This window comes from Eubalaena glacialis, chromosome 2, assembly GCF_028564815.1.
Source record: "Eubalaena glacialis isolate mEubGla1 chromosome 2, mEubGla1.1.hap2.+ XY, whole genome shotgun sequence".
NCBI lineage: Eukaryota > Metazoa > Chordata > Mammalia > Artiodactyla > Balaenidae > Eubalaena > Eubalaena glacialis.
The window spans coordinates 77,421,735-77,436,791 of NC_083717.1; the positions used below are offsets into that span (position 1 = coordinate 77,421,735).

Below are 15,057 nucleotides of genomic sequence, written 5' to 3' on the forward strand. Positions count from 1 at the left end.
CCATCTGAACAGTGGTCCCTTCCACCTGTATCATCCAAGCACTCTCTTAGATCCTGAATCTTATATCATCAGTGCAGGCTCACAATAAGATAATAAATCTTAAGACCATAAACGCAGGCTCCGGGGAAGAGCACCGTGATTAAGCACAGTGGCCAGCAGATGTCACTCTTACTGCACTGGAAAGAGGTCACTGCACTCAGCTGTTCTCACAGCGCCCTTTCCCATGCCTCCAAATCCAGGCGGAATTTTCTATGAGAGGCACCTGGGCTTTAAAGAACTAGGAGCCTTCTCTTCAGGTAAGCACACGAAGCAAGTTTAAGCCACCTTATTTGGTCCATCACTTCCTTTCTTCCATCACTGGTTTGTGGCAAATCTCTTACTGTCATTTAACAGATTAGGGTCCAAGATATCTGCCAGCACACATGTCCTCCTTTCACTGGCTGGACCCTCTTGAGCTGGATGTGTTGCACCAGGGTCACAAGGCTTAAATGGAGGAGCTCTGATGCGGTTCCCTGCCTGGCCTCACAGGTAAACAAGGTCATTTGCACACTATGATTTGGGGGATGCCAGAAATATGTCTGTGTTAATTGCTTACGGTACCGTCATCAGGGATTCATTCCTTTGGTTAAACTATTTTAAAAATTAACAGTACCCCTGAGATCCTTCATCCACTAAGTTATCAACACTTTAAAGTGAATTAGTGAAGACCACTTGCTTACATCCTAATACTTAAGGGAAAAGCAAGAGTCAGCCAGGGTCTGTCTTGCCCTTGTCAGACCTGCTGGAGCCCCACTCCCGCTGTTATCCTCACTCTGTGCCGTACAGGGGCAAGTGAGGATCCAAGGCAGTCTCGGTTTTATCTGAGACCTTGGGTGTGGATCCAAACTAGAAAGTCCCCTGAGATGCTTAGCTTGGATGTAGAACCCTGAAAGGATGGGACACTTTAGGGACACTTTGGAGTCCTGTTATCCCTCAAAGGTTTCCTTGGGAACTTTTTGGTTGAGGATTATCAGTCAGTCTAGCTATTTCCTAACTGGTTTCTGCCCCCTCTACTCATTTTTAATCTGTTCTATATAATAATGTCGGATCAATTTTGCTAAATGGAAGTTCTAAACATGTCAAACTTCTGCCCTAAATCCTTTGTTGCTCCCTATAACCTACAGAAGAGGGAGCAGCAAAAACCCCAAAGTCTCGTTCTGGGAATCTAGGTCCTCTAATGGTCTGAAACAATTGCCCTTCCAAGCTTCTTCACGCACCCTTCCAACTAAAATAGATCATGTGTTATTTTAACATTCTGTCTTGGGATACAGAATCCTCTCTGCCTGAAATATCCTCTCTGTCCCCTGTTTAAGCATGTCCAAATACTACAAAATGCCCCTACTTCCACCCCCATAATTCTCAAATTTGGAGCTACAAACCTTCTCTCAACTCTTGGAGTTAATTAGTCAAATCTCTTTAATGGCACTTGACAGCTTCAACCTGTGTAAGAGCCTATGCTCACTACTCTGAAATAGAACGTAAATAAAGCAGTGAAGGGCAACAACAGTGAAGGGCATCTTTAGCACAGGGCCTTGAATAAGAAATCAGGTAGCTGCATGGATGAATGAATGCATGAATGAGGGGAAAAGACCCTGATGCTAACAAGGGACATGGTGCTCAGAGTTTGGCATTAGGTGATTTCAGCATTCTCCCACAGACATGGTCTCCTGCCATATACTCAACAAAGCAAAGAAAACAGGCAAGATCTCTACCTCTTTAGAACCACCATCACTCTTAGAACTTTGGGTGAATCACCAAGCAGGGCTCAAATAGAGGTCACATCACTATGGGGCACCTTTGTTCTCGGTGTCTGTGTGAAGCTCACAGAGGTGTCTTGATGGTGCGGGCAGTGGTCTCCTGGAGTGAACCTCAGGAAATTGGGATTAAAGGAAACTCATGGGCCAATTCTGGGCTTTGGAAATAAGGAGATCTTTAACGTATGCTTTTGACAGTCCATTGGAAGAATACAAATGATCCTTCCTAGTTGTCATTTTGTTCAACCTTTTCACGTTCTAGTATGATCATTCTGGAAGAGAGCTCCTCAACTGTGGCACTCTTAACATTTTTGGCTGAGTAATTCTTAGTTGTGGTGATCTGTCCTGGATACTGTAAGATGCTTAGCAGTATCCCTCTACTGGCCTCTACCACTAGATGCTGGTGACATCTGCCCCCACCCTCCCCAGTTGTGACAACCCAAAGTGTCTCCAGGCATTGCCAAATGTCCCTAGGGGCAATATCACCTCTGGCTGAGAACCACTGCTCTAGAAAATTCACTGCATTGTTCGTTTCTTAAAGATAGGAAATGTTTCTTGATTCTTTCTTATCCCTCATCTCCTAGGACATGTGTGTCACATAGCATTTATCCATACTTTTATTCAATAGCTTTTATTGAGGCTTTCTATGCGCCAGGCCCCATCCTAGTCACAGTGGACACAGCAGTGAAAACATGGTCAAGGGCTCTGTCCTCATGATGCTTACACTATAGCGTAATGCTAGTGCTGTCTGTGGTGGTGATCAGAATGGTGTCAGTGATTTCAGTAGCTTGTGTTTCATGATGGTGAAGGCAACCCAAACTCTTAAATAAAGTCATCACTTGTGTACAACTATATACAGGTCAGCATTAGGGACACTCAAGTGTTTTGTTCTCACAGCAGACATTAAACTAAAATTTGCTTACACATGTTTTCCCTGCTTCTCTTTCTCCATGTTAGAGCCCTGTTGTTTCCTGGGGAACAAAGGTGGGTGGCTTTCCCAGAGAGAGATGTGATGAGTGGATGAGGACTGGCCACCATGACTTTAGTGGGGGGACAGTGGGAAGGAATTAACGGGCAAAGTTTGTCTTGGGAGCTTGGTACCAGCAGTTGGCATATTTCATCAGCACATTCTGAGGTGTAAGGCACGGGGTCTTGCCACTTCCTGTGCACAGGCTCTCTTTGATGCCTGTTCCGCCAGGAATTTCTTATGCTTCAAGAATTCAAGAACCAGTGATTAGGACTCCGCACTTTCACTGCCGAGGGCAAGGGTTCGATCCCTGATTGGGGAACTAAGACCCCGCAAGCCACATGGCATAGCCAAAAGAAAAAGAAAAAGGAATAAGCTCAGCACTCACTTCTTCTGTTGTGCCTCCCCCAACTTCCCTGGGCAGAGCTAGTCACTCCCTCTTCTGTGTTCCCTTAGCACTTTGTTTCAAGGGTTACCAGAGCACTTGTTACATTGCTCAAGGCCAGTGTCTTATCTGATTTTGAAATTTCCTTGCCTGGCACAGTGACCACAGCATAGGTGGTGATCAAGGAAGATCTGTTGAATGAATGAATGAAGCGAAGCTAGTATGATCCACTAGAAAGAGCCCTATAGTAGTATCAGAAGATAGAAATTCTACCCCTTTGTCACAAAGTGAATATGTAGACAAGTTCTACATCCAAAATAGTCACATAAAACCATATACCAATTGAGAAATTATTATTATTATTATATAGGACAAACCTATCTCTTTGAATCTATCTAGAGCCTCTCTATCTTTCTCTGTCTCTTTGTCTCTCTCTCTGTCTCTTATTATGTCTCTGTGTCTATCTCTTTGTCTCCCTCCCCCTTCTCTCTCTCTCTCTCTCTCTTACACACACACACACACACACACACACACCGTATCATAAATCACCAGTGATATGTTCCACACTTATGATGAGGGTGCACTTAACCACACCCTCCCATCTGCACTCTCTTGGATCTCCAGGTCAAAGCACAGCCCTCCCCATTGAGGCACAGTGTGAATCTTCCTCCCTCCTCCCTGACCGTTGTTACTTACGTGAAGACCTCAAACCCCCAACCTGCCAAGGCAGTGAAAAGTCTGGGACTCAGGTCTCGAGCTGGGTTCATGGCACAGCCACTGTTCATTCCCAGAGAGGAAGAAATGACAACAATCAGGAAGCCAATGACAATGGGCTGTAGGCCTTTGGGGACTTCCAAGTTTCTTGAGTCAAAAATGGCAAAGATGACAATGAGGAGGAACATGGTGGCCACTACCTGGGGAGGGAGAAAATATACAAGGGATTTAGCTTATATTCTTCTCCCGTGCCCACCTCAAAATGCACCCACTCTCATTAAAAACAAACCTAGTAATAAGTAAAATACCTGGGTGAGCACTCTGTGCCAGACCCTTATCACAGCAATCCTAGACATGGGTGCTGATATCATTCTCCTTTACAGATTAGTTACCTGCCCAAGGTGACACAGTCAGTGACAGTCAGATGTGGATCCAGAGAGTTCAGCTCTAGAGACTGTTATCTTTACTACACTATCCTGCTGAGCTGCTACCAGCTAAATGGAGAGCAAGCTACAGGGTGGAAAAATGAACAAAGGGGCTCATTCAAATTGGTGAGAAAAACAATGTGAGACATCAATAGATGAATGGGCAAAGGAAATGAAAAGAAAATTCATAAAAGAAAAATAGATTTAAGAAACAAATAAGAGGGAAAAACTGACTCACAATGAAGAAAAGTGCAAACAATACCAAGTGTTAGGGAACTGATACCACTTCTCTCAGGCTTTCCTAATTAAACTAAGCACATACTACACTTTTGAAAGGCAATTCATCAGTAATTTAGCAACATGCATTTAAAAAAATCCATAAGATTATGTACTGAATTTGACCCAGTTAGATATTTTGAGAACCACATCATGGAAATAATCTAAAATATGGAAACATCATAAAGCAAATATGCAAATAAATAATTAAGCATCATTTATAGTATTGAAAAACTGGAGTCCACATCAATAGGGAAAGGGCTAACTATATTATGAAGTGCCCATTCTATAGTCTATTATACAACCATTAAAAACAAATATAAGAGCTATCTGGTAACATTTTTAAATGCTTATGATATTAAGAAAAATATGTGCATTATATTTTATACTTGAAAACAACATAAAAACAAGTTGTAAGAGATTATACAAACAATGACAGCAGGTATTCTGAAGTGGTGTGGTACAGTGGGTATTTTCCCCACTCTCTAGTTTCTAAAATTTCCAAACAGTTATTTTACTTTAACAGCTAAATGATAGCTTCTATTTACCAGACACTTATTATGTGCCAGGTACTTCATATGCTTTTTCTCATTAGAACTTCACACCAATCGGTGAGATAAATCCTATTTATTCACAGTTTACAGATGAGGAAATGTAGATAGAAAGAGGTTAAGAAACTTGCCCAAGGGCACACAGGTCATAAGCAGAAGAATCAGGATAAGAACGAGGCAAGTGATTTTAGACCAGAATAGTTGTGCTATTGGCTACACGACAGATGCTTGGATGCAGCTTGTTTAAATGTCATTAAGGCAGAGACACTTCTAGCTGCCTAGAGAGTCTGGATAAACCTATGCACGTGGGGAGACACAGAAGACCTGTGATACTCTTAAGCTCAACTACTACACTTCAGAGTCCTTGAACTGAGATCACAGTGTCTTTTCTTGAGGCCTCTACGTTTAGATCATGTGCACAAAAGAGACAGTTAGGTGGAACAAACCCCATTTGCCCCTACAGGGGTTGAAATGTCCAGTCATGCACTTTTCTCTGAAACTTGACTGATGTGGAACAAGTGTATGTATTAAAGAGGAGGCAGGAAACCCTTAGTGGTATCAACTTTGGCAAGGGCAGGAATTTGTCAACAAAGCTTGGGTTATGCGTAGGGACCTCTGACTTTGGAAACACAGCCTTTCCTTTCTGATAGGCCTATAATGTTCCTATGCATCCCCCTTATTAGATTATGTCTTTTCACCAAAGTTAGGTCTTTGTTGAATATACACTTACTTGGTCTGCAAGTGCATTCACCAGAGACAGATACGGAGCTGGGTATGTTGCGAAAATGTGTGCTGTTGCGTTTTCTCCCACGACGAGCAGTTTTCCACCAGCAAAAGACAGAAATGCATCTATGGAAGACAGAGCTCTGGCATGTTAGTGTCCTCTGGGCAGAGGGGAGGTAGGCCTATGCCAGGTCTTGTGCTGAACAAGTACAGGAGAACCCTCAGGTTCAGCTAGGCAGACCCATATCATTTGCCTCTTTTCACTTCACAGTATGGTAGCTTTAGAGATACCCAGAGAACTCCCAGGATAGCTGGTCAGAGAGAGAAAGTCCTGGCTGCCCTTGATGGTTCACTCCATGTTTGAGCCAAATCCTTATCCAGTGGGTCTTGGGAACCATTTTTCTTTGAGGGGAATTCTTGGAATTTTCAAGATTGACTAAAAGCCAAAGTGAAGCTTGGACTTGCTCTAGGCAGAGTTCTTGATTCCCAGAGGGTTCTCAGTAACCCCTAATAGCAGTCCAGAATTTGAGGGCATCAAGGTACAGTGAAGATGCCCTTAGAACAAGGAACACAGCAGTCCCCGACACAGCCAGCACCACCCCAGGCCTCTCTGGCCACAGCAGCTGGTTCTCTAGGTTTCTGGTCTGGTCTTGAGTAATTCTTTAGTCTTCTTGCACTCTAATTCTTAGGATACTCTGTGGGAGTACATTTCCACAATGTACCTCTCAGGCTTGGCTCATAAATTCTAGTTCCTAAGGGCTTCAGTTTGAGAGTCATAAAGTATTAAGACTCACGTTGGGTTAGATAGAAGGAACTACTTTAACACTTGATTTTATGGAACCCCAAGATTTTTTAGTTTGAAGGGCCTAAGAAGTCATCTAGTTCAATTCCTTTATTTTCCAGAGGAGGAAACTGAGACCAATAAGGTCAGATGACTTACTGAAGTCACACAGCCTCCTACTTAGTTCACATGGAACTAAAGTCTGGGTCTTTGATCATCAGTACTCTGTTTCCCCCAGGACTGTTGCAGAATGGAAGCCCTGGCTATTGGATGGAAGGGAGAAGAGGTTCCCCACCCAGCCCATTTCTCTGCTATGCCTCTTCCTTCAAAGACTTTATTCCAGATTCCTTCTTTAAATACTTACTCATCATTCTCCTTGCCACAAGTCAACGGCTCCCTTCCCAGCCAAATCAGAGAAAGCCATGGAGAAGCCAGTGGCCTATTGCTTACTTTGGCATTGTTCACACTGTAGTGCTGGTTAGGTCTAAAAATATACTTCCTTTAAGTTCTGCCCTCCATTTAAGTTGTGACCATTTTCATTAAGAGGCTTCCTGAATGTGCCCTGATGATAATGTTGGCCCCATTATTTAGAACTTAGGACTCTTAGAACTGCCTGTCAAGTGTAATACGTTTCCTGTTCTTACCTCATCTCACCTCTTCCTACAAGTAATTCTTACTTTCAACTTATAACCAGCTCTCCCTAATCTCTGGACTCAGGGGCCCTACTCACCATAATAAATGCCAAAGAGGGTTGCAGCCCCTACAAAGGCTCCCAAGAGCTGGGCCCCCACATAAAAGGGGAATTTGAACCACTTCATCCGTCCAAAAAGACACATTGCAAAAGTCACAGCTGGGTTGATGTGGCCACCTGCAAGGAAGATAAGGTGATTAGGAAAGTCAGAGGGCAGGCCAGCCAGGGAGAATTATTGTGAAGAAAACCTTATCTAGGGACTGCAGGCAGAATTCAGTCTTCTAGATGAGGAACTGTATGTGAGGAGACAGAGGTGTGTGTGTGTGTGTGTGTGTGTGTGTTTGAGTGGAGAGGAAGAGAGGACTAATAATCCCCATGGCATCATTAGACACTGTTTAGGAATTTTAGCTTTCTCAAAAGAAAGTCAGATATATAAAGAAACTTGTACTCAAGTGGCTCATTTTCTATCTATCTATCTATCTATCTATCTATCTATCTATCTATCTATCTATATCTATCTACTGGGTTTTGCCTAACTGTAAAGCAATAACCCCAAAGAGACTGATATAAACCGTTAACTTCAGTACATTTTTAAGTCAATATACTTATATACTTGTAAGATTTAAATCTATATCTAGTCATTTCTAAGTCCATGTCCAGAGGATATAGAAACAATCTTAGGACTGAAAAGAGATATCTCTTTAAGGGGAAATGGCCCTTCCTTTGTGGGCTGTGTCTCTCACTGAGGTAAGGGGCTCAGTTTATTTTGAGGTAGTCACAGTGTCTGAGTGGATTTTCTGTAGTTTCTCTGCATAAACGATGTATATCTCACACACAGAAATGGAGCAACACTTCCTCCACTCCAGCCTAAACTCTGACTAGAGAAATCAGCCTCTTTGATTCTAACCCAGTTGCAAGGTCAGGTAGAGGGCTTGCTCTGCGGTAGGTTACTGATATCCCCAGCTGGCTTTGCTAGTAACAACAATGAAAACAATGCCTATTGAACAGTTGCCAGATGCTGTCATAGGGGTATTACATGCGCTTGATCCTCCTAAGAGCCCAGTGAGGTGGGTACTAGTCCAGTTAACTGCTGAGGAAACTGAGGCACAGAAGTAAAGTAACATTTTAAGGTCACATGGCTAATAAGTGGTAGGTCTAGGATTCAAATTCAGGTTTATTTGAACTCTTGGGCCTATGTTCTTTTCTAGACCTTCTTCACCAAGTTTATAAAGGTTTCTCTGCCTTAGAAGGCAGGGAAAAATTTTTCAAAGATCATCTTTGAGCATATGGGCTTGATTCCTAGGGATGAAGGACACTCATATGAAGCATGCCAATGACATTTAGTGTGGAGGGGGGGATTAGAGTAACTGTCAATGTGACCACACTGAAATGTGGACCTCTGGGTTGTAGAAATAGTTGTAAACAAAGGAGTGATGATGATGATGACACTTTGCCATTTGACCCCCCACAGAACCTGTTGGTGAGCTTGTTTTGGGAAGCCTTCCCCCCTCTCCCCTGTCCGTGAAGAAAGCTATGCTTTTCCTGAGACTCTAAGCCAAAGTGGGCTTGAAATGGGGAGGGGTTCTGACTGCTGACTACACTGTGAGGGTCCTTTCTTCACCTGCCTCTGCCATTCTGGGGCTAATATGAACAAGAAAATGCCAATATATCAAAGCACAGGTGACTTCCTGAAGCCTTACACACACATCACCTGTTTTGTTTTACTTTTAAATCTAAGAGAGTCATAATTCTGGAGACTGGCAGGAGTACAGCTTACTAGGGAAGCTGGAAACAGGGGTTAGAAGAGGGGAGCACCCAGGGCAGTGGAAAGTTCCTGGAGCCAGCCCTGTTCCTCTTCTCCCAGAGCTGGTTGGAGGGTAGCCGCCACCCAGCCAGCCTGGAGGAACCCATTGTGAAAGGACAAGGGGGTGTAAGAAGTCACCTCCAATCAAAAATGTCTCCCCTCAGATGAGTCCACCAATGGGAGAATTACTGTTTAGCAAGCTCCTCTTCCAAAATAAGACTTGCTGTAGGTAGGTCTTATTTAGCCCCTCAAAAGCACCCTAAGGCAGAAACTATTGTTCACCTTGACCTTGACATGCTGCAAGGCATTTAGTAGGTTTTCAAGATACGAAAGTTGATATATGTGGAATCTAAAATATGGCACAAATGAACCTATCTACAAAGCAGAAGCAGACTCATAGACATAGAGAACAGACTGGTGGCTGCCAAGGGGGAGGTGGGGAGGGAGAGGGATGGACTGGGAGTTTGGGGCTGGTAGATGCCAACTATTACATTCAGCATGGATGAACAACAAGTCCTAATGTATAGCACAGGGAACTATATCCAGTCTCCTGAGATAAACCATAATGGAAAAGAATATAAAAAAAGAATGTCTCTATGTGTATAACTGAGTCACTTTGCTGTACAGCAGAGACTGGCACAACATTGTGAATCAGCTACACTTCAATTTAAAAAATTGAAGAAAAAAAAGATATGAAAGTTGAAGAAATAGAAGTCTTTATTCAGATAGCTCAGACTACAAAGATCTACAGAGGGAAAGTTGTTTGGGGGTCAGAGAGGCTGTGCCGGGAGGGTGCTTTGCAAAGCAACGAGGAGAGTTTCTCCTTGCAGAGATGCGTGATCACTTGGCTTACCCGAAGGACAAAGCAGAGCAGTGTAGTGGAAAGAACATGAGTGCTAGAGTCAGGGAAGGCCACACTCACATCTTGGCCCTGCCAAGGTGGTTGTGATGATCAGATTATTCACATAAAGAGCCCAGGGGGATAGCTGGATTCCCCGAGGCCTGAGATGAAAGTCTTACGTGAGCAAGGTGAACTCTTTCAAGGTTCTGTCCTAGACGAGTCTCCTCCCCACCACCCACAGACAACTCTGTGATAGAGATCATCTTAATATTCTATTTGTCATTAAGCAAAGCTATTTTGATTTTTCAGTGAATTTTTATTGCTTATAAAAAAACTACATCAAAAACAATCGCCATAGTCTAGGTACAAGCTGGCAGTGTAAACACTTCGTGGGGGATGGTGCGTAATTAGGGCATTATGAGTTCTGATTGGCCAGATTGGATTGCCAGACTATTGGCAAGTTCACAAGGGAGCAGGGTGCGGTAACTGCCATGCAGTAAGGTAATGCTTTATGTTCCACAGCCAGATGTCAGCTGACCTTACCAATCTGGACCACAAAGTGGGATCCCATTTATGCTTATGCCTAATATACATTGGTTATTTTTGGAATTCCCAAAGAGGGCCTCACATATGCCCACAAACCAGCATGTTAGCTGCAGCCACTGTGAGAAAGTCACCTCCCCTACACAGTCTTCCTCTCCTGTGTCTGGCCTGCTGAAGCCAATACTGAGTCTGCACTGATGTCATCAGTGGGCCAGTGTGTTGTCTGTGCATGTTCCCCCCAGTTCTCAGGGAGCCTGAATATCAGTTCCAAACAGAGATGGGGAGATAAGCTCCTTTTCCAACTCAATGCTACCTTATATCAGCCAGGCTCAGAAACTGCTCTCCTTGCATTTTGAGATCTCACAGTCTCTCATAAACAATTTGGACAGCTCCCGAGCCTTACCCAGAAACAGCCTCTAGTGCAAACAGTCCCATCAATTGTGGCCCTTACTCCTCTGAGCGCAGGGGCTTAATCCCAGTCTAAAGGCCGGATGGGAAGACTCCACACCATCCTTTACTCCCTCTTCCCCTTCCTGCTGGTCCCTGTCACTTCTCCTCCTATCGTGACTCCAAATATACCAATGGATGCAAACAGACATTGACAGCGCTGGTGGTAAAGGGTGTTAGCTACATTGGTAGGGTCTGGGACCAATTTATCCTAAGTAAATATTTGATGAAGTTTAATTCAGGGTGTTATGCAGGTGAAATACTGCAAAACCACATCTCCACCTTAAAAAAATCACTGAAAATATACCTACATTTATATTGCATGGTTTGTGGAAACAACACCTGTGTGAATGTAGTTGGGAGCGTGAGGGGAGGCAGTGGAGCATCCTGCATGCTTATTTGAAGCCAGGAGTGTGTTCTGTGTCTGGTGTGAAGGCCTGCAGCTGTAATTAAGCCTTGGCACATTCAGGGTGTTCCCCTGGTTATTCTTGTGTCTTAGGTAGGCAGTACAGTGCTGGGATCACAGCAAAGGCTCGGCAAGAGTTTGAACAGAAACACTGCTCATGCCAAACAAACCACATGTATGGGAATCTGTAACCTGGTCTGCTCCAGGATCTGAGTCCACCTGTGATATGGAAAGGCTGACAGCTAGCAAATGACTGTTCCAAGTGCCCAGCCCGTGGATGCTCTGTGGGGGTCTGGGCAATCATTCTTTAGTGCTCCAATGGCAGTACTTGTCACCAGTCCAGCCAGCTCAACTGCAGGATCCTCCAGCTGGACCGTACTGCCCATAGGCCCTGCCTGTACTGTCCTTCCCATAGTAGACCACTGGAAATGTTGTATAATAATGGGGACGTGTGCTTTGCTGTCGTGTAGACCTGGGTCAAATCTTTGATCTGTCTCTTTGCCAGCTGTGGGACTTCTGGCAATTTACTCAATCCCTTGGAGCTCCAGTTTTCTCTGTAGAATGGACAATAATACTGGCCTCAGAGTGCTGCTATAGAAGTGAGAGGAGATAAAGTGTGTACAGCACCCAGTACAGTGCCCAGCATGCAGGGGGTCCCTTCTTCCGTTATCACCAACAGTCTTGCCTTAGTTCTCTGAGCCCCCAGGCAAGGCTGCTGAGGACTCTGCAAGCCTTTGGGAAGTGGATCATTTCCACAGTTCCTTCCTAAGGTCCCAGGCTGTATTAACTATCATTTCATTTCGCTTCTCAGAACCTTGAGAATGGCTTCTAATTAGCCTACCACTCAGGACAGAATTGGACCAAGACCTTCTGACTAGCCCTGTACCTCCATGAACACACTAGCTATTTTGCAAATGACCTAGACTCTCTCTGATTGCTGTGGATAAAGGTCCAGGGAATTGCCTCTGTTGGAGTGATATTCACTGGGCTATTCACAGCATATCTGGGAAGTGGTTTCCAAGTGTGGGGTAGAGCTAGTAAAAGAGTCTATTGATAGATGAAGAATACTATTCAGTAGCCAGATTTAGGAATCAGTCAGTTCTGAGTTCCAACCCTCATCTCTGTCTTTTGCTAAATGTTGCCTTTGTGCCAGTCACTTACCACTTGCTGGCCATTTAAATTTTGTCATCTATAAAAATAGAATCAAATACATATTCTTGCAGGACTGTTGAGATCTAGAAAAATTAAGGTCTGTAAAGTACCCAGAACTGCGCTAGTACATTGGAGTGGTTGAGTTAATAGTAGCTATTATTATTATTATTTCTATTACTTACCAGAGACACCTCCAGCAACATAAATGGCCATTACTATTGCCAATGAAAATCCAGTATTGATAGTGATGATTCCTCCATGACGTCCTCGACTGAGGACAGCTTGGGCAACAGAGCCACATCCAAGGACCTGGAATGAAAGGGAACTCAACAAGTAAGTGAAGATGGCCACTATCAAAGACAATGGAAAGTCAGAGTAACAAGAAGCATTTTTCAAGCACACTCATGGATTGGACTGCCATAGGCCTCGTACAAATCAAATTATAATCTTCCAGCTGTGCACAGATAGCAAAATGATGGTCCCAAGGTTGCATCTGGCTTATGGATGAGTTTTGTTAAGACTGCACAGTGTTAAAATTCTGTATGAATTTATAAACCAAGTAATTTGGTAATCATTTCATAATATATATAAATATCAAATCATTATGTTGTAAAACTGAAACTGATATAATGGTGTATGTCAATTATACCTCAAAAGGAAGGAAGGAAGGAAGGAAGGGCAGGAGGAAGGAAGGGGGGAAGAAAGGAACATTTGGTGAGGGAGGGTTATTGGGAAAGATGAAACAGTCACATACAAGTTTGGTGGGAAAACAACAGGACAACGAATGACCATCAGCCTTTGTCACTCTGTGGTTTAAAGAGCCAGTGTGGTCCTGGAGGAATAAGTTCTGGGCTGCAGTATCATTAGATCATTGCTCTTAGATGTCAAATAGCCACAACTTTTTCTAGAATACAGGTTCTATTTTGGGTTTTATAACTAAAGAAGAGCAACCAACTGGAGGGAGGGCTCAGCATCAAGTAATGGATATTATTTAAGGGCATATGAGGAAAGGTTTCAGAAACAAACGTATTTAAGGAAAAAGAGATTAAGAATGTGAAGACTTCTTATCTGGAAGATAATAACCAGCTCTTGTGTCTCTTCACAAAAGGATGAGAAAGGAAGTCTGAACCTGAAATATGAGAGGTTGCACATAAACCATTTCCTGATAGTGATGAATTAATTCTAAATAGCTCCCTTGGGACCCATTTGTGGAGTCCTTCAGAGAAATACAATTTACAAACAATGGATATTTAATACATATAGAATGATTTTGGTTTACTCCTCCCTAAAGGCAGAGAAATTACCTAGATGATCTTTTAACATCCCCTCCAGTCCCTGATTCTAAGATATATTGATTTAGCTCTACCTGCTAGACGGTAGGGAGAAGTAGGACTTGACATCTCAAGGGAAGCACAGGGGCTGCATATCACATGCACAGGGCTGTCTTTGATGTTAATCACAGACTCCAGACCCTGCACTGAGAGCTAAATAAAGTTGCAGCAGGAACATGTTCCCTTTTCCCTTTTCAAAAAACAAAAAAATCCCCTGGGTTCATTTCACATCCTACCAATTTCACCTAGGCTTGACATTATTTTTTTCTAGGATCCCTATCTGTTATAATAACTGTCAGAATTAAAACCACACTGCTGTCTTTCTTTTTAATTTGCAGCCAATTAAATGCACCTGGCACAACTTCCAAGCTAACTGGCATTTTGGTAACATCTTCTGAAAAAAGGAAAAAAACATTCCTGACAACTGAGATGACCTGATTTAGACAACCAGGGGTAAGAAGAGACACATCCAGACACTGGCCAGTCCTGAGCTATTACTACTTTCCACATAAGCTTCTTCCCTCTTTTATGGTCTGATGTTCACCCACTTGTGATAGTCTACAGGGGGCATAAAAGCTTTAAATGGCCTGAGTGGACCTGGGGAGGCTTCTGTCCTGTCAAACTTCATTGTGATTAATACTCTCCTCTTCTACCCTAGATGTTGAAATTGCTTTTTTGTTCTTTTCTAGAGAGGATAACTGATGCTGTGCACTGCAAGAAAGGAGCAGAAGGTGAAATGAACAAGGTAAGGACTTTAGTTACCCTAGTCAGAAATTGTTACTCAGAAGATTTCAGCCCAACTTGACATCACTGCTTCTTAATTTTTAAATACATTCATATAGCCTGAAAATCAATGAGGAAGACAGGTAATTGCCTGCTAGTATCTTTCCCTGCCTGCTTCATCCCACCTGTATTCACAGCACCAGGGAAGCAGATCTGGGATATTCTAATGTTATCATGGTCTGATTGCTAGGGAATTGGTCAACCACTCTGGTTTCCTTCTTCTGTGTGCCCAGTGTAATTTTTTTTCCTTAAAAAAATGAGAGAACTGTTGTTTATGGTATTACTGATAGAATTTCCAGCATGATTCCGTGCCCTAACCTTTAAGAACTGCCATACTTTTCCCCTTCTTAGACACAGAAAGAGCCAACCTGTCTTCAGTTTTTCTGGTCTCCCTATCTAGAAATCTTTTTTTGGACCCATCACCCTTTCATATTCTTCTCACTA

The 15,057-nt window shown here is 43.2% G+C and overlaps 1 protein-coding gene across 2 annotated transcripts in view; it reads right to left on the minus strand.

Moving 5' to 3' along the window:
* The window catches only part of AQP9 (aquaporin 9), a 37,197-nt gene that overhangs the window by 1,291 nt on the left and 20,849 nt on the right, over nucleotides 1–15,057 (minus strand). The window contains exons 2-5 of one of the 2 annotated variants that reach the window (XM_061182076.1): nucleotides 12,682–12,808; nucleotides 7,346–7,483; nucleotides 5,842–5,960; nucleotides 3,842–4,059 (exon numbers count right to left, since the gene is read on the minus strand). In XM_061182076.1, coding sequence (XP_061038059.1) covers nucleotides 3,842–4,059; nucleotides 5,842–5,960; nucleotides 7,346–7,483; nucleotides 12,682–12,808 — 602 coding nt within the window. The remainder of the gene's footprint in view (nucleotides 1–3,841; nucleotides 4,060–5,841; nucleotides 5,961–7,345; nucleotides 7,484–12,681; nucleotides 12,809–15,057) is intronic. The other variant, XM_061182077.1, reaches the window with a different exon arrangement.